Below are 27,958 nucleotides of genomic sequence, written 5' to 3'. Positions count from 1 at the left end.
CAAATCCTAACAATATTTTTGACATATTTCCATTTTAAAATGTCATTTTTGATTTGACACTTAGTTTCAAAATGCACAACACCTTCAAAAGACGATCCGGGGAAGTTACATTCCTAACTCTGCTAGGCTCCAAAAATCATGGAGTGAATAAAGACTCTGGATTTATGGTTCATTTCAACAATCTGTAACCCAGGAACTCTTCTTTTTCCTAGACTTCGGAGGTATTGATTGCCCACTTCACCTTGAATGTTCTCTTGCAACGCGTGTTAAATCCTTATCTGAGCCACCTTTGTATTTAGCTGTGATGTTCTAGGTGTCTTTCCCAGACCTGAAGAAGAGCTCTGTGTAAACTCAGAACGGGTCACTTTCAGCAGCAGAAGTTGGCCCAGTAAAAGAGATAACTTCAGCCACTTGCCTCTCTCATATCCTGGGACCAACCCAGCTAGCGCAACACTCCAAACAACTTTCAAAAAACGTCATTTCAAAATAATTCAACTCGGGTTGTTTTGCCTAAATGAAAAGTTTTGACATTTCCAAAATGTTTGTTCTCATTTTTTTATGCCAAACTGTTCCTCAGACTCAACCTGAATTGATGCCCCCAAAAGTACATTTTTGGTTAATGTACTTTTTTTTTTTTTTGGTTTTGCCAAAAAAAGCTTCCCCTTGCTGTACACACTGTTCTTCCTGGAGTTAATGAAAATTGCCGGCGCTCAGCTGCACCCAGGACTGGACCTCACATTTATAGCAGTGAATTTTGTTAGGAATCATGATCTGGTGTGTAGGCTCCACCGGCCTCCTGGCAAACAGGGTTAAACATCTTGTCCTAGGCAGAGCCGCATCTTCTGCAGTGATTACAGAGAGATTCAGCTAGCAAGCCTAAGTGATCAATGGGCGGGTATGCTGGCGGACTGAAGAGACAGGAGGCAGTGCATCTCTCTGGCAGGGCTGGTGCAAGAATGTTTCACGCCCTAGGCGAAACTTCCACCTTGCGCCCTCCCCCCCGCACCCCCCCCACCGTAGTTCCCCCCCCCGCCCTGAGGCGCCCCCCTTGTGGCAGCTCCCCCCGCCCCACCCTCCGCCCTGAGGCACCCCCCTCGCCCCAGCTCACCCCTGCTCCGCACACGAGCATGAGCACCCCGAGCACGCCATGGCTGCTTCACTTCTCCCGCCTCCCAGGCTTGCGGCGTCAATCAGCTTAGGCGCCGCAAGCCTGGGAGGCGGGAGAAGTGAAGCGGCCACGACGTGCTCGGGGAGGAGGTGGGGCAGGGGTGAGCGGGGGCGGGGAGTTCCCCTGCACGCTGCCCCCCGCCCCTCCTTAATTGCTGCAGGTGGCCCTCCCTGCGCTCCCCTGCCCCAACTCCCTCCACCTAAATGCCGGCGGCGACCGGGGCGGCCAAAGATCTGGTCGCCGCAGTCGCTGCCGAATAAAATGGCGCCCCCCAAATGCCAGTGCCCTAGGTGACCGCCTAGGTGGCCTAAATGGTTGCACCGTCCCTGCTCTCTGGGAATAGAAACATTAGCAGGGAAGGGACTCCAGGAGCTTGCGACGGGGAGGAAACTTGAGGGCTCGCCTGGGCCATAGTGAAATTACTTGGGGCAGAATTCACTCCCTGGTGGAGAGACAGCAGAAGATCTATGTCCCACATATGTCCAAAGGGCTGAAGCGGGATATTTGTGGGGCATAGACCTTGTGGAATTGAAGTGCAGTGGGAGGACTTTCATCCTTCACGTGCATGCTCCTTTGTGGGGGTCTCCTTCCCAGGCCAGGTTAGTTTCTCAGTATTGATCACTGAGTTTCCTTTTTTCACGTACTTCACCCACTTGTGAAATTTACAAAAATATCTGTATGTCCCCATTTCTCTGGGGAATTTCCCAGCTAAACAACGCCTTCTTCCTCTTCTGCCCTCTATATTATGCTCTTCCACCAGCTATGAGGAACCAATCGACACTGAGACACTCAGAGAGAAAGAGACAGAGAACAGTCCTCCAGCAGGAAGGGCCGGCGGCACGCAGCACCCAGGTATTGTGCTCAGAGTTCATTTGCAGCTGGCAATATCAAGCTGGCACTTGGGGTTGGGACTTCCTGAGCAGCAGCATTGCTGTTTTACGAGGCAGCCTCGCCTGCAGTGGAGGCATATAGGAGTACAGGGCATGCTGTCTGAGAAAAGCTTTGTAATAGGTGGTGCATACTGTATTTGGGGCTTTGAACTCAGGTACAGCTTGATTCTCAGAGGCGCTGAGCTGAAATCACTGGGAGCTGCAAGCACTTGGCATCTCTGACAAATATTTGCTTTGAAAGACTAGTTGGCATGCAATATCTATCAATCCTTGATCGATCAATTGATCTACAGGGCGATCCAGCTGGCTTGCTTGCTTTCACAAGAAGTTCTCACCTAGATACAGATCTATTTCTCTTTTCACCATAGTATCAAAAGGGCAAACATACCAAATCACCCTACTGTTACAGCAAATATTCCTGTTTCCAGGTGTTCTGCCACCAGCTCCCTGGCTTTATTTCTACAAGAGCAGATTCAGCAGTGGCGTAAGGGGACACACGGCTGACAAATTTTAGTGGCCTGTATGTTAGGAGACAATCTCTCTTTCTCCATGGCTGGCTGGAGGTGCACAGGGTGCAAGGGTGATCATCTTTGGTTTTCCCCCCTCAGGTTTCACAGCGAGAAGCAGCCATGGCAGCCGTTCCTGATGTACAGGAGGAGTTGATGGAGTTCTGCAGGTAACCTTGGATTTACTGACTCCCTGTGTTCTAGGGTCTCAGAGCTGGGGATTTTTGCTGGAGTTTCAGGGTGAAATTCACTCCAATGCAAAGAAACAGCACAAGGCCTAGGTATCGCTTAAGGCCGTCTTCAGCCCAAACCAGCATAGCAATGCCAGCAAATCTTTGTAGTGTTCAGTCTCCTTAGCTTACGATAAGTGTAAATGCCTTCGCCACTCGTCCCTGAACCTGTCACTGCTGTAGAATCTCTTCTCCGGGGAATAACTGGCTTTGTTTGTTTGTCCCTCGCTTACAGTGTGAACGATGAACAGTTCTACGAAGTCGGCCACCCCTACTTGGGGAAGGTAAGGAGCAGCCTCTCAGTCCAACAGGCCTTCCTGAGGATTTTATACCTTGGTGAAAGAGAGGTCAGGCCCCAGTTAGGTCCCACGTGATAGGGAGATAGTGTCCTCCTTGGAGCTAGGGGCCATGGAATGTCTGGCCCAGTGAAACTTCACAACTGGGCTATAGCAAAAGCATGTCCAGCAGCAGCTGGCATTCACCCTGGGCCTCTCTGGCTACCCGCTGTTAGCGTCCCCTCATCATTCAGCACCCACCCTCTGGGAGAAAGCGAAGGAGGCTGGCTTGCAATCAGTGGTGGTGCTGGCCAGGCAGGTGGCAAGTGGCTGGGGGATGGTTTGCTCCAGTCTCGCTGGAGCTGTCAATCTAGAGGACACCTTGAGGGACACTGGCAGATGCTTCTCCTGTCCCCTGCTGGGGGAAAGTAGGGGGCAGGGCATTTGCTGGCAGGGGGAGCTGCGGCTCATGGCCCATTGGCATCAGTGGAGTTGCGTTGTCGCCCACGGGTGCTCTCAGCACAGAACAGGCACTGACAGGAACCCTGGGGTGGATCTGAGAGGAGATTCCTACCACTGGCCCGCCTCATGGAGGGGGAAGAACCTGGCTCGGCCTTGGTGGCTGCAGGGGCTAAAGTAGCTCTTTCAGGAGGGTGGGGCAGCAGCTTGTTTCATGGTCTTTTCCTTGCCCACAGAGCTCCAACCAAAGCCCGAGCCCCTGCTCCCTGTCCCAGAGCTGTTCAGCCTGCGACGTGGACATCCAGTTGCAGTTCACAGAGCAGACCTCTTGCAAGGTCTTCCGCAGGTCCGTGGTGCTGATGGTCGCCATAGAGAAGATGAAAAAGGCATCGAAAGCGAGGCCCTTCACGGATGATGATTTGAGGGGCATCTTGGACACCGTCTTCGGTACGGCCTGGGGGATCCCTGGAGCTAAGCGACTCCATCCAAGGGTTGGGGCTGAGGGGGACACACAAAGGGCTTTGGAGCCCTGCTAATGCCAGGTCTGTGCGTCGGGGGGCAAGTCTTGACCTACAGAGCTACCAAAGGCATTTACATGACACCAGATTGTCTAAGGCCCAGATCCTCAAAGGTATTGAAATCAATGCAAGTTAGGTGAGGTCCTGAGCCTGAACACCTCACAATATTTAATGCCTTTATCCCACAGCACCCTGTGGGGCTGGGCTATTCTCCACATTTTACACGTGGAGAAACTGAGGCATGGATGGACGAAGTGGCATGCCCATGGTCACACAGGGAGTCAGTGGCAGAGCAGGGAACTGAACCCAGGTCTGCCAAGGTCTAGGCTAGTGCCCTAACCACGGGACCTGTCCAAGTGCATTCCCCTTGCTCAGCCTTAGTTTCTCCCCCAGTGCAATGGAGCTGATGATCAAGTGTTTTGGGATCGATAGATGAGAACAGCAGAGTCTGATTGTTAACAGTTCATTCCTCCTGCATCCCAGCAGGAGCACCAGGGGCATGAGACCTGGTTCCTGGAAGGGTGAGAGGTCAAGTCCCTCGGATAGGAAAGGGGAGGCCAATATGCACTTTTGCTCCAGTCAGGAAAAGGCACCTGTCACTGTGGCTCACAGGCAGCTCTTCAGTCCCCAGGCTCTGAGCAAATACTTTAACTGCGTGTTGCAGCAAATTCACATCTGCCAGGAACACTGCACTGAAAAGCAAAGCAGGACTCCAACCCCTGGCCCCACAGCACAGGCCCTGCCACTAAGGAAAAGGGGGAATCCCCATTAGCTGTTACCTGTATGGGGCCTATGACAGACAGCTTGGCAGTGTTGACTAAATCACAAACACACAGATCAGTTCCTTGCACTCACTCTGGGGACCACGTGCAGGAGAGGCGAGTGTGGGCTCAGAGAATGGGAGTAGGTATTAACCCTTGTGCACTTGTTCTTGTTTTCAGAGACCATCTCATTCGAGAGTCACAATGTCACCCACACAGTGGATTCCATTTACCGTTACTTCAGATCCATCTCCTACGAAATACGGGACACTGACCAGAAGTGCTTCAAGCTGGAGGCTCCTGCCCAGCTCGTGGCTGTGCATTTGCAAGGCCCCAACCTCAAACACCAAGGTAAGGTCTGGACGATACCCAAATGTTAGCTCAAACCTTCACCCAAAATGCTAGCCGAGCCTTTGGCTTTCCCCCGATGAAGGAACCGAATCTCTGGTGCTCTCCCGTGCACTCTGCTCATCCTTCTTTGGGCTACATTATTTCTATTCTGGGTGATACCAGAAGCCCCCTGAGAAACTTGATCTGATCAAGTTTCCAGGCTGGATCAGTTTTCACAGGTCTGGTTTCCCATCTGAACTGGCCCTGAGAACATCAAGGCCAACCAAAGAGACAGCCATGCCATGCCAGTCCCTTATTAAAGGCCAGGGTGGGCCCCCGGCAATCCCAAGAGAGGGTCCTTCCTCTATGTTGAACTCCTTGCTCCTCACATCTGCCAAAGGAGCTGGTCTGAATCCTGCACTCCGGTCCCTGATTTCCACCCGAGGCCACCGGATTGGAGAATCTGACCTTTTGTATGTTCCAAGCCCCCAGTGAGTTGCCAGGGGAACCCCGGGGGCACACACGCTGCATGGCTTTGGCCCGGGACATTCTGAGCCTGTGGCAAGGCAGCCTGCGAAGTGGCTCCCCTAGTTAGCTCCCAGAGCTGGCTGCATCTCTCCCCGCCGAATGCAGACGGCCGTTCTCTGTGCCATTGCTGATTCCGTATTTTCCTCCATCTTGCAGTGAAGTTAAACATGGCTTTCTATAGACCAAAAAGTAGCACAAGCAACCAGAGCTCCATGAGGTTTCCAGTCGCTCTGGGCATCAAGGGGAGAAGTCTCTACCTGTCCTGTGTGCACAGTGGCCAGCAACCAGTGCTGCAGCTGGAGGTAAGGGGGCTGGGAGTTTCTGGGCTCTGGCATCTGTCTCGCCACTCGCTTTCTGAGAAACCAAGAGCCGCCTGCTCAGGAAGTAAAGTGGATCTCTGCTCAGAGGAGGGCTTGTGGCATCCTCTTTCCGTCATGGCAGAGCTACAGCAAAGTTGCCAGCCCTATAAACCACCGCTGGGCCCTACGAGCTGAGCGGGGATCCATCTGCCTCATGCGCCAGCCCCAGCAATAAAGCTAAAGCTTAGTAAATCATTCTGTGGATGATGCACGAGCTGGGCTCAATTCTAGCTCCTGCAGCAGATCGGACCGGGACTCACCCTGGCTCTGATTAGGCCCCCACAGGCTGTGGGATCACCCAGCACCCAAACCCATTGCTTCCACGTCTCCCTTCCCCCGGGCGAGAACTAGCAGAATCCCAGGCTGTTTGGGGAACATTCCCAGCCTCCAGCAGCACTGGATATCTGCGGATCCCAGCCCCAGAGCTCCCTGTCCACTCCTCCTCCCCTGGCAATGGGTAGAGCACTGGAGTGGGAACCAGGAGAGCTCTTCCTGCTAGATCCGGTTAAAAAGAGAGGCCTGGCATAGCTCTCTCCTCTGGCCTTTCTTTCTAACCGGGCCTCCCTTTGTGCCACAGGAGGCCGATATCCTGAAGGACGTCGATGGAGCTGAGTTGGAGCGCTTCATCTTCTACAAGGTGGAAAACGAGAGCACGGCCCAGTTCGAGTCGGCCGCCCACCGTGGCTGGTACATTTGCACTTCCCCCAAGAACAACCAGCCTGTCGGCGTCACCAACCGGCCCGGGGAAGTGTTCATCACCAACTACTTCCTCACCCAGTCCAAGCACTGAGCGCTCATCCCAAACCGGCAGTTACTGGTTTCAGCAGAATCTTTGTATGTACTAAGTACATGGGGAACAGTTGTATTTATGAGTGAGCCCTGGCTCACGGCTCAGAGACGTGGCCCCAGCATCTAGAATTAACCTCTTACTGGCATGGGAGTTCTATATTAGAGCCCTCTTTATTAGAGGCTTATCTTGGCGGCTGTCTCTTCTCTCCCACCTTCCACAGCTTCAGTCGTTTTGCTGTCAGACTAATATACACATACATTAAATAATATAAATATTAGAGACAGAGGAATGGCCATCATCATGCTGCATGATTTTTTTTTCTGTAAAAATGCTATTGTGTTGTTGTTTCAATACAAGATTAAGTTGCTCTATTTCACTGTTGGTAACGTCTGTTAACATGTTAATTATAAATGAGGGTATTTTTGGAATTTATTTATTGACTAATTTAATATTGCCGGGCTGATTTTTAATAAACAAACCTGTACTACTGATCACATTGTTCTGCTTGTAACTCCTGTTGCCTGAGTGCATGACAGTCAACAAATTGGATCGGACCGGAAGTCAAAGAAAATCCAGATTACCAGCTATTTTCATTGAATCATAGAATATTAAGGTTGGAAGGGACCTCAGGAGGTCATCTAGTCCAACCCCCTGCTCAAAGCAGGACCAACACCAACTAAATCATCCCAGCCAGGGCTTTGTCAAGCCTGACCTTACAAACCTCTAAGGAAAGAGATTCCACCACTTCCCCAGGTAACCCATTCCAGTGCTTTACCTCCCTCTTAGTGAAATAGTGTTTCCTAATATCCAACCTAAACCTCCCCCACTGCAACTTGAGACCATTGCTCCTTGTTCTGTCATCTGCCACCACTGAGAACAGCCGAGCTCCATCCTCTTTGGAACCCCCTTTCAGGTAGTTGAAGGCTGCTATCAAATCCCCCTCACTCTTCTCTTTTGCAGACTAAATAACCCCAGTTCCCTCAGCCTCTCCTTGTAAATCATGTGCCCCAGCCCCCTAATCATTTTCATTGACCTCTGCTGGACTCTCTCCAATTTGTCCACATCCCTTCCATAGTGGGGGGGGCAAAACTGGACGCAATACTCCAGGTGTGGCCTCACCAATGCCGAATAGAGGGGAATAATAATTTCCCTCGATAGGCTGGCAATGCTCCTACTAATACAGCCCAATGTGCCGAATGAAGGATTTGCCACATTTCATGGGGTTCTAGCATTTGCTAATTGTGAGTGTTTGGACAGCTGTCAAAATGCTCCTGGAAGGTGAATTTTGGGGAATTTTAGCACAGATGATTCCACAGCCAAAAATCCCTACTGAAAAATTCATTATTGGTGTGATGAAGTGGGACTGTTCTTAATGTTTCCTCTGAATACTGTGTGGGTGCCTCAGTTTCCCCTATGCATTTCTTAAGTCTCCAGTGTGCATAAATGGCCACACTCTGTATCCTGGCAACAAATGGTTGGGGGTCTTCCCCGCTGCAAGGGAATAGCTAAAGGTGAACAAAGAGATCAGGTGACCTCCTGGCCTGGGAAAGAGACAAAGGCCAGAAAGGAGGGGCTGGAGAGGGTTTCAGTTTGAATCTGGCTGGGGACGGGGAGTGAGGGCAGACGGGGTTGTCTGGCTCGCCGGGCTCCAGAATGGATCCGGCTGAGGGGGTCCGGTTCTCTGTACCTACAAGCTCTGTTTTAGACCGTGTTCCTGTCATCTAATAAAACTCTGTTTTACTGGCTGGCTGAGAGTCACATCTGACTGCAAAGTGGGGGTGCGTGCAGGACCCCCTGGCTTCCCCAGGACCCCGCCTGGGCAGACTCGCTGTGGGAAACGCATGGAGGGGCAGAGGATGCTGAATGCTCGAAGGAGAGACCCAGGAGGTGAAGCCGTGTGAGCTTCTTGCCCTGAAGACAGTCTGCTTCAAGGGAGAGGAGGCTCCCCAAAGTCCTGACTGGCTTTGTGGGGAGCAGTTCCAAAGCATCGCCCGGGGACTCTGTGACAATTGGCTATTTGTTACTTTTCTGTTTCAAAAGGTTCAGTCATCCAACCAGGGTGTAGAAACAATTCCATGTGATTTGGATAAACAGCCACTCGCCAAGAGCTGAAAATCATCTGTCCAAACGATACTGATGCATCTCAAATCAATTTGTAGAAATCAGTATCAATTCCTGAATGATTCACTAACCAAAAGGGGATACCTGCGTGTCAGGCGCTGGCTAAGTACCTTATGTCACTGCGGAGTGACTGGTGCACAAAGAAAATAATAGCCTACTACTACAGGGAGCTAATGAAGCTACTCCTTTAGTTCCAGTGCTAAAAGCATGTGCTTTTGGCATTGCTTGTCTCCAGTTTGGTCCCCACTGATGAGCTGGGGGGAGGACATTGCATGATTAGCCCAAGTGATAAGCATGTTTGTGGCGGGTTGTCCCCCTTTAAGATGCCACCTGATGTGCTGGAATACCACTGAGCCTGCCTGTTCTGCCAGCCTGGGCACCTTTTTACCTGGCTTGCTGAGCCAGGCTATTAAGCCTCCTCCAGCGCACACACAGGCACACTGAAATCAGCTCTGGGAAGACTCGGCTTAAAGCACTTGCCCCAGCACTCAGGTGTCCACCTCCGTTGGAGTGCAGACCCAAAGGTATAGTATGAAATCCGCCTCCTCCCTCAATGTGGTAGAAGGAATGCACAGTCTCTTCCCCCCACCCCCTCCCACCTCCAATTATGAATCGCACAAACGGGGTTATACTATAAACAAGAAATAAATTTATTAACGACAAAAGGTGGTTAAAGGAATAGCAAACGGAACAAAGCAGATTACTAAGCAAATAAACCAAAACATGCAAACTAAGCTTGTTTCACAAAAGAAATTGGTTCAGTAATTTCTCACCCTAGATATTGTTACAGGCAGATTGCAGAAAGTCTTAAAAGGCAGCTGCTCTGGTCTGCAGCTTGAGACCTCGGATATTATTACTCACAAGCTAGACGCCCTTCCAGCTTGGGCTCAACCCTTCTCCCGCCAGTTCAGTTCTTCCTTCCAGGTGTTTTTCAATGTCTCTTTGGGTGGGGAGGCAGAGGAGAGTCATGATGATGTCACTCCCCTGCCTTATATAGCTTTTGTGTAAGGCAGGAACCCTTTGTCTTCCAGTGGAAGAACACTGACATTCCAAAAGGGGAGGAGGAGTATCCAGTACCAGGTGACCAGGCCCATGTCCCTGCAGAGCTGTGGCAGCCATTGCACGTAGGCTGAAGACTGAGCTCTTTTACAGACTATTGTCTGTGCTAATGGGCCATTAAGCACTGTCTGGCTTTCTCACTGTTGTACCTGAAGGGCTAGTTGGGGGTGACACCCAAAGTAACCCATTTGAAATACAGATACATAGTCAATATTCCTAACTTCAGATACAGGAATACATACAAATTGGATAATCACATTCAATAAATCAGAAGCTTTCCAATGATACCTCACATGAGCCGTCTTGAATAAAGTACATCTCAGTTCTGTCATATCCATCTCATAAGCATATTGCCATAAAGAATATGGAGTGTAACGTCACAATGTTCTCAGGCCTGACCTTTTTCCTGCTAGAAGCAGAACTGGGTCCATTCATTTCCCCTCCATCTCACAGCCTCTCCCCTGCCACCTCAGCCTGGCTTCGCTTCAAGCATTATGTTCCTGTTGCTGGCAATTAGATGGGGCACTCCTCCTCCCCCGCATCACTCGAATTCAAGGGCAGCCATCTAAAAGATTACAGCCCCCTCCGCCACGTCAGCTCCAGCACCCTCCCTCCAACAATCAGTGGACCGAGGGCTCTATGCTGGTTGCATCATGTGCTGGGGAGGAACCCGTACTGCAGCTCTTGGGCAGCCACCTGGAACACGGCTCGAGAGATCCCCAAAGGGGGAGCTACTGCTAGAAACCTGGCTATGCTCCCAGACCTGCCCCCTACCTGAACCACACACGCAAGAAGTGTGCAGAGAGGCCAGCTCAGGGGACTTCCCACCCGCCCCCAACAGTGAGACGCTCTGCACCCAGGCCTGTCACAGGGTGTCTAGCCCTTTAAGGGCAGGTGGGTCCAGGCAGGTCCTGTGATGAAAATCAGGCCGGGGGTGGACTGGTGAAGCCTTCGGAGAGCAGGGAGACTCTAGGCAGGAAGCCCTGGGAGTTGCTGCTCGACAAAGAGCAGGCAGGGACACAAAGGAGCAGGAGGGCTGCATAAGCTGTGCTACGCTACAGAGACTGGCTGGAGCTCCCTGGCTGAGGACCTGGGGGTGCAGGAGCCAGCTAGGAAGTCTGGAGCGTGGAGAACGTGGAGCCTCAGCAGGGACGGGTAGGCACCATGCACCAAGGGGTGGGAGCCCATTAGGAAGGCTGGGGGAGTGGGATGGGACATGCTTGTGTTTCCTGGTGAACTTGGTTAATCAACCCAGCACCCCCAAGCAGGGGTGTGGCTCAATACAGGCTGAAGTTATTGGGGTGCCTAAGAAGGAGAAACTGAGGCAGAAGCAAGTCCAAAGCCAGACTGGGTAGGTGGTGCTGCTATGGGGACCTTCAGTGATAAAAATACAAGCCCGTGCTATGTTTAAACTATGTGTTTAAGGTCATCTATGCACTTTAGCTGAGAGCAATAGCAGAATCATAAACCTCTTCTACACTAGAGGGAGCTAGAAACCCATCCTCTCAGTGTGGTCATACATGATAATACTTGGTCCTGCCTTGAGTGCAGGCACTGGAGTAGACGACCTCTGGGGTCTGAGATGCTAATAACGCCTGTGGATTCCCTGACATGTGGAAGCTTATTGCTTTTTAACTCTGTTGGGCCCGGACCTGCTGTCACTTACACCAGTGTAAACCAGGTGTCAATGGTGTGTGGCGTGCAGCTGGTATACGAGAGAGGAGGGGCCACCTGGAGTGTGTTATTTTGGCCAAGAGCCCAAATACGATGCTGCTGAAGATTGCAGTCCCATTGTGCTAGGTGCTGTACAGACAAATAGCAAGGGATAGTTGGGAGAACATAGAGTGTAAAGAGACAACAGGGGGCGTGGGGAGGAGTGACTTGCCCATACAGAGCTGAGTGGTCACACTGGGAGGTGAGCCCATCTCCACTGCTGCCTGTTATATGCCCCAACTACTGAGCTGCGGAGCTGGTTGTGCCCAGGGATTTTGCTTAGTTTGCTTAGCCGGGAAAGGCCCTTGGCGTCCTTTTGTGTCGCTCAGCACCTGACCAGACGCATCCACCTGAGAATTTCCCGAGGCGGATTGCTCCATGGGTACTGGCACGCTGGCTTTTCAGGGAACGGAATTGCCCAACAGCGCAGGGAATATTATTCCGAACAGATCATTCCATCCATGCTCCTGAAGAATAGCTATAAACTCATTATGCTCGTTTGCACTCAGGCCTTTTTACGCAGCCCTAGTGTAAATGGGAATATGGCCTGGGCCAGAAGGGGCCATTGTTGTCTGACTCTCTGAGTAACCCAGGCCCGAGAACCTCGCCCAGTGATTTCTGCAGCCAGACAAATGAGCTGTAGTTAGAGCCTGGCTTCCAGTCTTTGAAGACATCACAGGACAGTGAATTCACCACATCCAGGCCAGTGGTTAATTACAAATCTGTGCCTTGTTTCTAGTCTGAATTTGTCTAGCTTCAACTTTGAGCCCTGGGATCTCGTTATGTCTTTTTCTGCTAGATTAAAAAGCCGTCCACTATCTGAACTCCCTTCCCTTGGTAGTTTGTTCCCGGGGCCAGTCACCCTCATTCTTTTAAAAAAAATGGCACCTTAGTTCCAATTTGAATTTTTCTACCTTCATGTCCCAGCCATGGGATGTTCTGCCTTTATCTGCGAGGTGAAACTTACCAGGGATCTCTCCCTAGGTAAGTTTATACAGTTTCAAACACTGACGTTCTTGGAACACCCCCCAATTCTGACAGTAATTCTGTTACAATACACCAGGGATTGGCAACCTTTCAGAAGTGCTGTGCCGAGTTTTCATGTATTCACTCTGATTTAAGGTTCCGCGTGCCAGTAATACATTTTAACGTTTTTAGAAGGCCTCTTTCTATAAGTCTATAATATAGAACTAAACTATTGTTGTATGTAAAGCTTCAAGTTCTACCTGCCTGGTGAGTACTTTGACCTTTTTCTTTCTCAGATGAGTGAGCACTGCTGCCAGGTCCAGCCTTTACTATGGGACGTATCCATCACAGTATTCTAGGTCTGACAAAGCACAAACATAATCAAGGTGCTCATAATAAGGTTTTAAAAATGTTTAAGAAGCTTCATTTAAAATTAGATTAAAATGCAGCGCCCTCCCAGACGGTGGTCAGGACCCGGGCAGTGTGAATGCCACTGAAAATCAGCTCACTTGCCGCCTTCCCCTGCAATACACTTTTGTGTCTATGCAACAGCTTTTCTCACAACACAGTCCAGTGTCACCGAGATTGTGCATACACACTGACCTCGCTCAGAGTCAGAGAGGTTAAGGCCAGAAGGGTGATCTCATCTGACCTCCACTATAGCACAGGTCACCAGCACCTGCACGCTGAACTCACGCTGCCTGACTCTGTTGTGTATAAGTACCAGTGCATTCTGGGAAAATCCAGGCAGGTGTCCCATTGTGCCTCAGCAGAAGACGTCACAGAGCAACCCCAGCAATGCAATATGGAATGTCCAACTAGGCAGAGAATGAAGGAAACTGATTTCCAGAGCTGTTGGAAAACCTATAGTTGTTTTCATCCCTAATCAAGGCGAAAAGTCGAAATATCAAAATTTTGCATCCAGCAGAAAGTTCCAAAAAATGTCAGTTCACAAACATTGAAACATTTTGTTTCAGTCTAGTTTGCCACTAATCTGTGTTCCTCTGAGCTGCCGCAGTGCCTCATGGGATTTGGAGTGCCTCATGTCTCCTTTTTTCCCTATGGGCTGGGCTCTCCAGCTGACTATATCTCCCATGAGGCACCATGGGGACATGACTCCCATGATGCACCACATTAATTCAACCAGAGATCACAGTGCATCATGGGAGATGTAGTCCAGTCAGGGAGCCTGGCGCATAGAGCAGAATAGGGGTATGAGATAAGACAACTTACCATAGGCAGCGACTCCATAGGTGCTCCAATGCACCCACCTCCTCCCGCCCACCAGTGGCCCCACTGATCCATTCCTCCCCCTCCCACCCAGTGCTTCCCGCCCACCACAATCAGCTGTTCTGCAGCATGCAGGAGGCGCTGGAAGGGAGGAGGAGGAGTGGGGATGGGGTGTGCTCCAGGAAGGGATCGAAACTAGGTGGGAAGAGGCGGGGTGGGGGTGCAGCAGGGCGGGGGGGGTTGGGAGAAGTGGTGGAGTGGGGGCGGGGCCTGGGACAGACCGGGGACAGGAAGAGGTGGGGCAGGGGTGGGGGCTTAGGGGAAGGGGTGGCGTGGTGCATAGCGGCGGCTGAGCACTCCTGGGAAAAGGAAGAAGCCGGCACCTGTGCAACCTACAACTCCCATGAGTCACTGTAGCGGCTCTGGCGCATACGTATATGACAATCAGGGTCCAGACACCCTAAGGAGAGAACAGTGGGTCCGAACGGCAAAGAATAACCAGTTGATTCAATTCCTTATTGAATCACAGTTACAACTTCAACTTTGTACACACATGCATACATTCATAACCACAGCCTGTATACTGATCTCCTAATGACCGTCAATTTCAGAAGCTCATCAGTGAAAGCTTGTAATGTTCTGAAATGGATGGTCATTAGGAGATCTGAATACAGGCTGTGGTTATAGAATCATAGAACTGGAAGGGACCTCGAGAGGTCATCTAGTCCAGTCCCCTGCACTCATGGCAGGACTAAGTATTATCTAGACCATCCCTGACAGGTGTTTGTCTAACCTGATCCTAAAAATCTCCAGTGATGTAGATTCCAAAACCTCTCTAGGCAATTTATTCCAGGGCTTAACCACTCTGACAATTAGGAAATTTTTCTTAATGTCCAACCTAAACCGTCCTTGCTGTAATTTAAGCCCATTGCTTCTTGTCCTGTCCTCAGAAGTTAATGAGAAAAAAATTTCTCCCTCCTCCTTGTAACAACCTTTTATGTACTAGAAAACTGTTATGTCGCCTCTCAGTCTTCTCTTTTCCAGACTAAACAAACCAAATTTTGTCAATCTTCCCTCATAGGTCACGTTTTCTAGACCTTTAATCATTTTTGTTGCTCTTCTCTGGACTTTCTCCAATTTGTCCACATCTTTCCTGGAATGTGGCACCAGAACTGGACACAATACTCCAGTTGAGGTCTAATCAGCGTGGAGTAGAGCAGAAGAATTACTTCATGTCTGGCTTACAACATTCCTGCTAATTCAGCCCAGAATGATGTTTGCTTATTTTTGCAACAGAATGACACTGTTAACTCATATTTAGCTTGTGATTTACTATGACCCCCAGATCCCTTTCTGCAGTGCTCCTTCCTCGGCAGTCATTTCCCATTTTGTATGTGTGCAACTGATTGTCCCTTCCTACATGGAGTACTTTGCATTTGTCCTTAGAATCATAGAATATCAGGGTTGGAAGGGACCTCAGGAGGTATCTAGTCCAACCCCCTGCTCAAAGCAGGACCAACACCAACTAAATCATCCTGTTCCTATTTAATTTCATCCTATTTACTTCAGACCATTTCTCCAGTTTGTCCAGATCATTTTTGAATTTTAATCCTATCCTCCAAAGCACCTGCAACCACTCCCAGTTTGGTATCATCCACAAACTTTATAAGTGTACTCTCTATGCCATTGTCTAACTCATTGATGAAGATATTGAACAGAACTGGACCCACAACCGATCCCTGTGGGACCCCACTCGTTATGTCCTTCTACCTTCACTTTGAACCACTGATAACTACCTTCTGGGAACAGTTTTCCAACCAGTTTTGCACCGACCTTATAGTCGCTCCATCTAGGTTGCATTTTCCTAATTTGTTTATGAGGTCATGTGAGACAGTATAACAAAGCCTTACTAAAGTCAAGATGTACCACATCTAAGAATGTCCATGACTACATGTGTTTATGTGTGTACAAAGTTGCTGTGATGCAACTACAGTATCACCGCCTACTAAGGGGGTGAAGTAATCTGGCAAATAGGGGCACCGCCCACAAAACCAACTACAGGACTCAAAGTTAATGGAATGCCATTGGTGAGAAAACCCCAGTCTCCATAAACTAAAAAAGGAGTGAGTTTCCCCAGCTGTGAATAACCATGAGTCATGACTCATCACGCCGGAAAGGTTTTTATATCCAGAACCGGGGGGGCCGTGTTTAAGTGGCGTGCGTGCTGTCCATGAAACATTGGCTCCTTTCCAGGACCAAGGGCATGTTGGGAACTTGGTCAGAGGCCCCAGTTCACTTGGATTAGAAAAGGGAATTTAGCCAATGTAGAAGTGTAAAGCCTGAGACTGCATCTATACGTTTGTTTTCTGTGTAGCTTGCCTGCTTTTCGGCACTATTTCATCTCGGAAGCTGTGCTATTTCTATTCAGTAAACATTTTGTTTCTACCCCAGACAGGTCTATGGGGTGCAAACTGTGGAGGTATCCCAGAGTGAGCTGGTAATTAAGGGCAGGTTTCATGGGGGGTGTTGAACCAGAGGGGAGAAATCCGGATGGCTGCTAGTTAAGAACGTGGGGAGATGGATCAGAGGAGACTCTGGAGCAGGGATCACTCTGCTAGGAATAACGAGGCTGGTGGAAGTGAGGGTGAGGCCATGATGCTTGTAGGCCAGCTACTGGTGTTAGAGCTCTCACCCATAGCAGCCCAGCATTAAGACCCCCCAATTTACACAGGCAGGTGGTGTCTGACCCCCAGGGGCAGCTCTAGACATTTTGCCGCCCCAAGCACGGAGGGTCCGTTAGTCCCGCGCCTTCGGCGGACCTCCCACAGATGTGCCTGCGGGAGGTCCGCTGAAGCCATGGGACCAGCGGACCCTCCGCAGGCAAGCCGCCGAAGGCAACCTGCCTGCCGCCCTCGCGGCGACCGGCAGAGCACCCCCAGTGGCTTGCTGCCCCAGGCACATGCTTGGAGCGCTGGTGCCTGGAGCCGCCCCTGCTGACCCCCCTGCCCGTTGCTGGTTTGGGTGATCCCCAGAATGTCACAACATATGAATAGCAACCTGAGCCATGATGCAATATTTCATTGCCATTCTCTTGATGGGAAAATTGAGAAAGAATCAATCAAAGCAAAATTTTCCCATGGAAAAAGCATTTGGAAGGAGGTTTCCTGACCAGCTCTGTTAAAATAACAACCTCAGGGCACGGCACAGGCTTTGGATGTAGTTTTCCCTCCCATAGCCCCAGGAGGCAGGTCTGGGCTGTTATCTCCATTGTGCAGATGGTCACTGAGGGGTAAATGGCTTTGTCTAAGGTCATATAAGAAGACCACAGAGTAGCAGGGAATTGAAGTTGGTTCTCCCATGTAATAGATTAGTGCTCTAACCACTAGGACATCCTGCCTGACTATTGGTTATACAGCTGCGATTAAGCACTCCTGTCTACAAAGCAAAACAGTGTTGCAATGGTGCTTGGTTGTGATACCCATGCACCAGCCCTGGCCATTAGCAGGAGTGACACACTGTCCTTGGCCTGCTTAATCAGTAACCCTGTGATGTGCAGGCACAGATTTAATCAGAGCCAACCATGTCTACCCTCAAATTGCAAACCTGTCTCAGAGCTACAGCTCAGACCTAATGATGTGCCCATAGTGGCTCATTTAAACACTAAATGTTACAGATATTTGCACAGCAAGAGGGGGAGAGACTCTATCCTGGGAAGCAGCGAGTCTGAAAAGGACTAGAGGAGTATGGTGGAGAATCAGCTGAACCCAAGCTCCCAGTATGATGCTGTGGCTAAAAGAGCTAATTTCAGAGTAGCAGTCGTGTTAGTCTGTATCCGCAAAAAGAACAGGAGTACTTGTGGCACCTTAGAGACTAACACATTTATTTGCGCATAAGCTTTCGTGGGCTACAGCCTATTTCATCGGTGATCCTCGGCTGCATGAACGGGAGAATCTCGAGTAGGAGCGGAGAGGTTATTTCACCTCCAGATTTGGCCCTGGTACGGCCGCTGCTGGAATCCGGTGCCCAGTTCTGATGCCCACAATTCAAGAAGGATGTTGGTAAATTGGAGAGGGCTCAGAGAAGAGCCATGAGAATGATTAAAGGATTAGAAAACCTGCCTTATGGTGAGACACTCAAGGAGCTCCATCTATTTAGCTTAACAAAGGGAAGGTTATGGGGGGACTTGATCACAATGTATAAGTACCTACATGGGGAACAGAAATTTGACAACAGAGGGCTATTCTATCTAGAAGAGAAGGGTCAAACAAGATCCAGTGGCTGGGAGTTGTAGCTGGACAAATACAGACTGGGAATAAGGCACACGTTTCTCATGGTGAGAGTAATTAACCATTGAAACAACTTACCCAGAGGCATGGTGGATTCTCCATCCAGGGCAATTTTTAAATCATGGTGGGATGTTTTTCTAAAATATCTGCTTTTCAGACAGGGATTATTTTGGAGAAGTTCTATGGCCTGTGTTATTCTAGCGGTCAGACCAGATGATCACAGTGGCTTTATAAACTTTGAATCTATTAATTATTAGTGTTCATTATGATGATGATTGGGATTGCATTAGGGCCTGGGAGCCCCTGGCATGGCCCAGAACCCTGCTGTGCCAGCTGTTGTACAAACACAGAGCAAACAGACGGTCCTGCCCCACGGAGCTTGCCATCAAAGTTAGTCTCAGGCTGTGTCTACACTAGGAACACAGCAGCTGTGCCGCTGTAGTGCTTCAGTGTGGACAATACCGATGCCAACCGGAGGGGTCTCCGGCCAACAGAGACAATCCACCTCCCCAAGAGGAGGGAATTCTTCTCTCAGCCTAGTGCTGCCTGCACTGGCGGTTAGGTCATCTTAACTAGGGCACTCAGGGGGTGGATATTTCATCACCTGAGCGATGTTGCTGGATTGGGCTCAGTTTCTAGGGTAGACCAGCCCTGAGTAAGGACTTCAGGGATTTTAGCTCCACAGGCCCAGCCTTGCAGGCTCTGCTCTATTAATTGACATGTCAAAAAGTATGTGACATTCATTCATCTATTTAAACCTTCACTGTCAAAGATGCCTCATTTCCCCTTCCCACACACCCATCCTGAGGGCACAGGAAGTGACTGGCACATTTTCCATGTTCCTACAAACACCATTAGCCAGGCAACAGACCCTGCCCATCTCTGGAGTTAGGCTGTCAAGACCGGACGCGTTCAGTCAGCTGTTTTTCACGGCTCAGCAGAGTGGAAGTTCTCCCGTATCCAGGAACTGGTGCTATCTTTTATAAAAACAGCAAGGAGTCCGGTGGCACCTTAAAGACTAACCGATTTATTTGTGCATAAGCTTTCGTAGGTAAAAAACCCACTTCTTCAGATGTATGGAGTGAAAATTACAGATACAGGCATAAATATATATTGGCACATTAAGAGAAGGGAGTTACCTTACAAGTGGAGAACCAGTGTTGAAGGCCAATTCAGTCAGGGTGGATGTGGTCCACTCCCAATAATTGAGGAGGACGTGTCAATTCCAGGAGAGGGGAAATTGCTTTTGTAGTGAGCCAGCCACTCCCAGTCCCTATTCAAGCCCAAATTAATGGTGTTAAATTTGCAAATGACTTGTAGCTCTGCAGTTTCTCTTTGAAGTCTGTTTCTGAAGTTTTTTTGTTGAAGGATGGCTACTTTTAAATCTGTTCTAGACTGTCCAGGGAGATTGAAGTGTTCTCCTACTGGCTTTTGTATGTTACCATTCCTGATGTCTGATTTATCCTTTTGTGTCCATTTATCCTTTTACGTAGAGACTGTCTGGTTTGGCCAATGTACATGGCAGAGGGGCATTGCTGGCACATGATGGCATATATCACATTAGTAGATGTGCAGTTGAATGAGCCTCTGGTGGTGTGGCTGGTGTGGTTGGGTCAGGGCCGGTGCAACCCATTAGGAGACCTAGGCGGTCGCCTAGGGCGCTAGCATTTGGGAGGGCGGCATTTCGGGTCCTTCGGCGGCAACCACGGCAGCCAGATCTTCGGCCGCCCATGTCGTTGTCAGCATTTAGGCGGAGGAAGCTGGGGGAGGGGGCCGCGGGGAGGGCCACCTGCAGCAAGTAAGGGGGGGGGCAGCATGCAGGGGAACCGCTCCCCGCCCCAGCTCACCTCTGCTCCACCACCTCCCCTGAGCACACCGCCCCGCTCTGCTTCTCTTCCTCCCAGGCTTGCGGCGCCAAATAGCTGATTGGCACATCTACTAATATGATATATGCCATCATGTGCCAGCAATGTCCCTCTGCTCAAAGAAGCATCTGTGGCCAGGGAAACTATGGAGGCAGAGGCAGCCAGAGAAGCAGCCAGAGAGGAGGCTGCACACAGAAGGGCCATGGAAGAAAAAGAGAGAGAGTGGGAAGAAAAAGAGAGAGAGTGGGAAGAAAGGGAAAGAGAGCGAAAACACCAACTGGACCAGCTAGAGAAGCAGAACCAGAACCCCCTCTCCCCCGACCCAACGACTCCCATCACTCCAAAAATCCAGAAATGGGACACTTATGTCCTGCATACAGTGAGGACGATGATATTGTTGAATATCTGACTACCTTCGAAGGCTGTGTGTAATACTTGAAATCCCTGATGATGAGAGTTCCTACCGTGATTGCGAAATTAACTGTGGCAAAGCTCGAAATGCATTCAGTGGGATGCCTATTGAAGATGCTTTAGACTATTGTAAATTTAAAGATACTGTTTTGCGAAGTTTTCAGATTACCCCTGAAACATATCAAGTTACATTTAGGAATCTGAAGAGGGCTATTGGGATGAGTAATGGGGAATATGTAAACCAAATGATCGATTTGTTGGGGAAATGGGTGCGGGGTAAGGAGATGGGAAGTTTTGAGGGAATGTTGGATCTTGTTACTCAAGAGCATTTCCTACCCATACGTAAGGCGGGTGTAAAGCAGTGTCTATGGGACAAAGATGTAAAGTCTGTGGAGGAGATGGATTTTTTTAGCTGATGCCTTCGAACAGAATCAGGCGTCTATTGAGGGCAGGCCACAGAAAGAGGGGTTTAAAACTGGTGGGAAGGGAGGATCCCATTTTGCCCCTGGGAAGAGAGAGCAGGGTTGGGAGCCTAAACAGTCTCTTAGCCCAAAAACATTCCTCTACTGGTAACTGACATCTCAAATCTTCTGTTAAAGCAGAAGAGCCCAGAATCTGCTATCAGTGTAATTCCACTGATCACCTGAAGAATAGATGCCCTGTGCTAGGAGGAAGCAGGCAACCAATAGCTCATGTTAGTTCTGCTGTCCTCACCACAGAAACCCCCCAGGCCATTGAAACCTATCATATTGGTTCTGTGACGTAGCCTCTGCAGAACCAGACATGGAGCATGTTAAGGCTGTCCAAATTGAAGGCAGGGAATACTTGGGGCAGAGGGATACAGGCATAGGTGTTGACTTCTACTGGCGCTGGTGGGTGGTCGACCCCCCTCTGCCCCCGGCCCTGCTCAGACTCCACCCCTACCCCGCCCCCTCCTGCCCCCATTCCAATCCCTTCCCCAAAGTCCCTGGTCCAACTCTGCCCCCTCCCTGCCCCTATTCCGACTCCTTCCCCAAATCCCCAGCCCGACCCTGCCTCTTCCCTGCCTCCTCCCCTGAGCGCACCACGTTCCTGCTCCTCCCCCTTCCTCCCAGAGCTTGCTACAGCTGTTTGGCTGCGGCAAGCACTGGGAGGTAGGCGGAGGAGCGGGGACACATGGTGCACTCAGGGGAGGAGGCAGAGGTGAGGCGAGGCGGGGCAGGGGGGAGCTTGGCTGCCGGTGGATGCAGAGCACCCCCTAATTTTTCCCAATGGGTATTCACGCCCCAGAGCTCCCACGGAGTCGACGCCTATGGATACAGGGGCCCAGATATCTCTGGTTAAGCAGAGTGTGGTTCCAAAGGCCAGTATGTTACCTGGCCAAATGGCAGAGACCACCACCAAGCGACTGAAGCGCTGATCAAAGGGGAGAGCCTGGCTGAAGGGCAATCAGCCAGCCTGTGGTGAGAAGCAGCTAAGTTTGTAAGGGTACTGGAAGTGTTAAGATCAGCTTAGAATGCGTTTTGCTTTAATTTCATTTGACCAAATCTGACTTGTTCTGCTCTGACTTGTAATCACTTATAATCACTTAACATCTACCTTTATAGTTAATAAATGTGTTTGTTTATTCTACCTAAAGCAGTGCGTTTGGGTTGAAGCATGTCAGAGGCTCCCCTTGGGATAACAAGCCTGGTACAGATCAATTTCTTTGTTAAATTGACGAACTCGTATAAGCTTGCAGTGTCGTAGGTTCATAAGGTTGTGTCTGGGACCGGAGATATTGGCTAGTGTCATTCAGTTGCAAGTAGCTGGGAGCAACTTACCTGCCAGAGGCTGTGCGTGACCAGCCCAGGAGTGGGGGGGTCTCACAGCAGAGCAGGGTCAGGCTGGCTCCCAGAGTCAAGGATTGGAGTGACCTAGCAGATCACCGGTCCAGACAACACCAGAGGAGAACATCACACCATCTACTCCCAGTACCTGCTCCCCTTCTCCTCTGCCTTACCCCTGGTACTTGATGTTGTCTCTGGCTCTGACCCCTGGCATGGCTTCTGGCTCTGCCATTTGGCTTGGTATTTTATGCTGTCTTTGTTTTTGACCCTCTGCTCCTACCACTAAGCCTGACTTCTGCTCCAACCAGTAAGCCTCACCACCCATGCCCCAGTCATTGCAAAAGCAGGAGGAGACAAAGCAGGCTGCTCCCTACAGTGGTGAGGCTCAACTCACCCTGCCTTACTCTAGGGTGGTTCTTTGCATACTGACTGTATGAGATCCCGATCACAGGCTTCCCTGCAGACCACCCTACCTGCCAGCAGGACCAGGAATCCCCCTATAGACTTAAAGCAACAACTTGTCATTTTAACACAGTTTCCTATCCAGCACGCAAAGGGGCCTGGTAAGTATTTTTGGCACAGCAAATGAATCGCCCGGCCCGCCCTGCCCAGCATTCTCCTCCACCAATCCACTCAAAAGCTTGGTAACCTGCACATGAGCAGACCAGCTGCCTTTGGTGCTGAAGGTTGTGGGTTCAGTCCTAGCCTACATGTGCTTTGTCCATAGTACATAATGTATGGTTGCTGGCGCACATTAAACTTGCAAAGGTCACGTAGCGAGTTCATTCTCATAACAGAGCGTCTTTCTTGACGTGATATCTGCAGCTGTTGTGGGAAGGCTGAATAAACCCATCACTGTGTTTCCGGTTGTGAAAGAATCAGCTTTATTTTTTGGGCTATAAAAGCAGGCCATGAGCTGCAGAGAAATCAGTCCCAGCCTTACCCTTCTGAAGCCAAACGAAGGGGACAGAGTCACAATCAAGGCCAGACGGATCCACCCTAATCTGGTCTGACCACCTCCAGAGCCCAGCTCGGAGAACCTCCCCCAGTGACTCCTGCATCCAGAACGCCGAGTTTGGCTACGGCATAGCTTTCAGGAAGATGTCCAGCTTTGTTATAAATACTCTAAGTGACAAATATACCACCACATCCCTAGGTAAGCTGCTCCAGTGGTTAATTACCCCTCACTGTTAAACGTTTGTTCCTTATTTCTAGCCTGAATTTGTCTATCGATTAGAGAGACAAGGTGGGGGAGGTAATATCTTTTATTGGACCAACTTCTGTTGGCGAAAGAGACAAGCTTTCGAGCTACACAGGGCTGTTCTTCAGGGCTGGGAAGGTACTCAGAGTATCACAGCTAAATTCAAGGTGGACCAGATTGTTTAGCATAAGGAGCAGCAGCATATTATCGCCTCGAGCAGCAAATTTGCAAGGGCGGCAAATTTGCTTGTGACCCTTCCCCAACTCCGCCCCTTCCCCAAATCCCCAGCCCGCCTCCTCCCCCAGGCACGCTGTGCTTCCCTCTGCCCCGCTCCTGCCCAGGCTTGCCGCGTGAAAGCGCTGGGAGGGAGGGAGAAGCGAGTAGCAGTGCGCTTGGAGGAGGCAGAGCAGAGGTGAGCTGGGGCCTGGGGGTGCGGGGAGTAACCCGGGTGGGGGGGGGCTGGGAACCGCTCCCACCCCAGCTCACCTCCGCTCCACCGCTGCCATCCCCCGAGCATGCCGCAGCTCCCCTTCTCTCCCCTCCCTCCCAGGCTTACCGTGGGGGAGCAGAGGTGAGCTGGGGCGGGGGGAATGGGCAATTTTTTGAGGGCCTAGGGGAGCCAAATTTGTTAATCTGCCACTGATAAGGAGTGAATGCGTAGTGTAAGAGACCATTCAAGGTGAAGTGGGTAGTTAACACCCCTGCAGCCATCGGACAAAAAAGGGGGTTTAACAGGTTACAGGGTGTTTTAATAAGACAGAAATCCAGTGTCTGTATTAATAGCATCTAGCAAGGTTATGAATGTAAGCTCCCTGGCTCATTGTTTGAAAGTGGTGTGCCGAATTCCTTGGGCTTCAGGATGAGGACTGAGAAGTCAGATATGAAGTCATCTTTTTGTGAAGAGCATTCACCCATGGATGATCTGGTGTTTTTGTTTTTTATCATTTTCCTGTGTGAGTTCATTTGAGAGCAGAGCGATTGTCCGGCTGGTTTCACCCACATAGCTGCAAGTGTGGTATTTAGTGCATGGGATGAGGTAAGCCACATATTGTGATTGGCGTGTGTAGGACCCACAGATCCTGAGTGGTGCTGCTTGGGGCGTCAAAAACGCTAGAGCCGGCCCTGACAGAGATACTTGGGCCCAGATCCTCAAAATCCTGAAATCAGTAGGCGTTGGCCTTCTAAATACCTGGGAGGGTCTGGATCTAAGGGCATGTCTACACCACAATCTTAAATTGACCTAGGTTAGGTTGACTTACAGCCACTGCAATAATAACTGCGGTGGCTGATACCACACTACCCTCCTTCTGTTGGTGGTGCATGTCCTCACCAAGAGCGCTTCCACTGACTGAAGGAGGGGCTCTCAGCTCTGCACAGCTCCCCCCAGGAGCTCACCTGCCCCCTGGGGCTTTTCGCCTCCCTGCTCACAGCCACGAGCTGCAGGGGGGTGGGGGGGATGCCCAGGGCTTCTCACCTCCGGTGGGTAGATCCATACCCGGTTCCCAGTAGGGAGTGGGGAGCTCGGGTGGCAGCCCAAGTTGGGAGCATGGGGGGCAGCCCAGCTTAGAGCGGAGACCCGCAGCAGCCAGCTGGGTAGCTAGGAGCCGGGTTTTCTTGTCAATTTCACGGCTTCAGAAGAGCGGTGAAATTGACAAGAACGACAGCCAACAGGGGATGTAAAGAACAGTGTCTGTGTGCTACGCCCTAATGACACGGACACTGACATTGACATAGGTCTCCGTAAGCTGCCTTATGTCCACCGAACTCTGTAGTCAAGTATCAGAGGGGTGGCCATGTTAGTCTGGATCTGTAAAAAGCGACAGAGTCCTGTGACATCTTTAAGACTAACAGATGTACTGTCCACAGTGAACTCTGTAGTGTAGACCAGGCATTAGTGACTTGTCTTATTTCTCACTGGGGATAATGGTACTTCTGTACCTCAATAGGGGGATCATGAGGCACTCGGATACCAGAGCAATGGGGATCATGCAAGTATCTAAGATACAGATGTTAGGGGCCATTATCCATTCCTTATGTGCAAGTTAGAAAACCAGTTTCCCTTGATCTTTATTTCTCATCTCCTCATCACTTCAGAAGCTGCCAGCTCCCATGGGGACACCTGGTGGCTGTAGCTATCCCAGCAGCAAGCTCTTTACAGGGCCCACAAGTGTATTTTGTGGCATTGGATGAATAATGAACCAACTCCCCCCAAAAAAACGGTGACTATTTTTGTGGGAAAATTGTGCAAAATCTATCCTTGTCCTGGTGTTCATGAACTATCGGCCTGGCTCCTAGCATGCCAATAAGCAAAAATTGTCCAATTGTTTATTAGAAAAATATTGCAAAATTCATCACAGAAATGACCTGGCAAATATTCTGCTAAGTCAGTCATCTCCTATTGTCCTGACCTTTACAACAAAATTAAAACTACAGAACTTTCATGATCTTGAGCTGACTGTCTCTGCCTCTGTTTGTCTGTCCCTCTCTTAGATATATGATGAGATGGGACCTTACAAAAATAGTATTAATTAATTATTTAATGATGTTTATATATTTTTGCTAACTTAAAATCATGTTACTTCTTCCTGAGATGTATCATGTTGGATTTTTAAATGCATGGTATTTATTATGTGCTAAATAACGTGGCTTTTATTAGTGAATGTGCTAACTATCTACTTCATGTGCGTGTGTCATTGGGGTCTGTTTAACCGTTACATTTGGAATGGCGATCACTATTGTCTGTTTGATGATTTCACCACCTGGCTGTAATTAATGACATTTGCAGGTGTCACCTTTATTATTTCACATAAACTCTATGAAAGAAGATAGTTATGGGCTCTTTGCCTCAATGTGTGATTATCAGTGGTACTTGTTTGTTTTGGTGACAGTGTCCAGCAATCTCATCCATGGACCAGGGCCCCATTGTGCTAGGTGCTGTCAAACACAGAATATGGTGCCATCACAGACCGTAGACCAACATCTCCTCTGAAGGGGAGAAAGGTGGCCCAGTGGTTAGAGCACTAACCTGCAGCTTGGGAAACCCGTTTATTTTTCTGCTCTGTCTTAGACTCCTTGGGCACATCACTTAGTCTCTCAGTGCTTCCGTTCCCCCTCTGTAAGATGGGGCTGATGAGATTTCCCTACCGTGCTGAGACAAAGTGCACATTAATGATTGTCGCGTGCTCCAATGGCCATGGGGCCATGAGTTTGAGGGATGGAGCAGGGTTATTAAACTCCTAACATAAGGGCAGAACCCCCCCCCCAATGTAAACAAAATATCTGGCATCCAGAAACGGAAGCAATGTTCAGAAGCAGCGATGGTGAACTGCCTTGTGTATAAAGCAGCTCCAAGCAGCAGAACTAAGAGTTAAGAATTCTGAAGCAAATCTGGATGTGCCTGAACTCCCCAGCTGTCCCTTGGATTCACATAGAGCATTGCAACAGCAGGGCCAGATCCCAGCTCCTCCTACTCCCAAGTCAAAGAATCAGAGAATCTCAGGGTTGGAAGGGACCTCAGGAGGTATCTAGTCCAACCCCCTGCTCAAAGCAGGACCAATCCCCAGCTAAATCATCCCAGCCAGGGCTTTGTCAAGCCTGATCTTAACAACCTCTAAGGAAGGAGATTCCACCACCTTCCTAGGTAACCCATTCCAGTGCTTCACCACCCTCCTAGTGAAAAAGCGTTTCCTAATATCCAACCTAAACCTCCCCCACTGCAACTTGAGACCATTGCTCCTTGTTCTGTCATCTGGTACCACTGAGAACAGCTGAGCTCCATCCTCTTTGGAACCCCCCTTCAGGTAGTTGAAGGCTGTTATCAAATCCCCCCTCACTCTTCTCTTCTGCAGACTAAACAAGCCCAGTTCCCTCATTCTCTCCTTGTAAGTCATGTGCTCCAGCCTCCTAATCATTTTCGTTGACCTCCGCTGGACTCTCTCCAATTTGTCCACATCCCTTCTATAGTGGGGGGGCCAAAACTGGACGCAATACTCCAGGTGTGGCCTCACCAATGCCGAACAGAGGGGAATAATCACTTCCCTCGATCTGCTGGCAATGCTCCTACTAATGCAGCCCAATGTGCCATTAGCCTCCTTGGCAACAAGGGCACACTGCTGACTCCTATCCAGCTCCTCATCCACTGTAATCCCCAGGTCCTTTTCTGCAGAACTGCTGCCTAGCCATTCGGTCCCCAGCCTGTAGCAGTGCATGGGATTCTGCCTTCCTAAGTGCAAGACTCTGCACTTGTCCTTGTTGAACCTCATCAGATTTCTTTTGGCCCAATCCTCCAATTTGTCTAGGTCCCTCTCCCTACCCTCCAGCATAGCTACCACTCCCCCCAGTTTAGTGTCATCTGCGAACTTGCTGAGGGTGCAATTAATCCCACCATCCAGATCATTCATAATGTTGAACAAAACCAGCCCCAGGACTGACCCTTGGGACACTCCGCTTGATACTGGCTGCCAACTAGATATCGAGCCGTTGAT

The 27,958-nt window shown here is 49.9% G+C and overlaps 1 protein-coding gene across 1 annotated transcript; it reads left to right on the top strand.

Annotated features, from left to right (window-relative positions):
• Window positions 1–1,954: 1,954 nt before the first annotated feature.
• LOC123364278 (interleukin-1 beta-like) lies at window positions 1,955–7,283 on the top strand. The gene is made up of 7 exons (XM_045006248.1): window positions 1,955–2,020; window positions 2,667–2,734; window positions 3,030–3,078; window positions 3,765–3,975; window positions 4,988–5,158; window positions 5,822–5,967; window positions 6,602–7,283. Exons 2-7 carry the CDS (start codon window positions 2,688–2,690, stop codon window positions 6,812–6,814), a joined length of 837 nt encoding a protein of 278 aa, XP_044862183.1. The 5' UTR covers window positions 1,955–2,020; window positions 2,667–2,687; the 3' UTR covers window positions 6,815–7,283.
• The last annotated feature ends 20,675 nt before the right edge of the window (window positions 7,284–27,958 follow it).

The sequence above is a fragment of the Mauremys mutica genome, chromosome 2 (genome assembly GCF_020497125.1).
Source record: "Mauremys mutica isolate MM-2020 ecotype Southern chromosome 2, ASM2049712v1, whole genome shotgun sequence".
In the NCBI taxonomy this organism is placed as follows: Eukaryota; Metazoa; Chordata; order Testudines; family Geoemydidae; genus Mauremys; species Mauremys mutica.
This window is presented reverse-complemented; position numbering and strand designations above follow the sequence as displayed.

Bases quoted from the DNA above. Each gene is read 5' to 3' on its own strand.
- LOC123364278 (XM_045006248.1), top strand. From the start codon at position 2,688: ATGGCAGCCGTTCCTGATGTACAGGAGGAGTTGATGGAGTTCTGCAG. The intron at 3,079-3,764 runs GTAAGGAGCAGC...CCTTGCCCACAG, and splicing joins GCCACCCCTACTTGGGGAAG to AGCTCCAACCAAAGCCCGAG. The intron at 3,976-4,987 runs GTACGGCCTGGG...TCTTGTTTTCAG, and splicing joins CATCTTGGACACCGTCTTCG to AGACCATCTCATTCGAGAGT.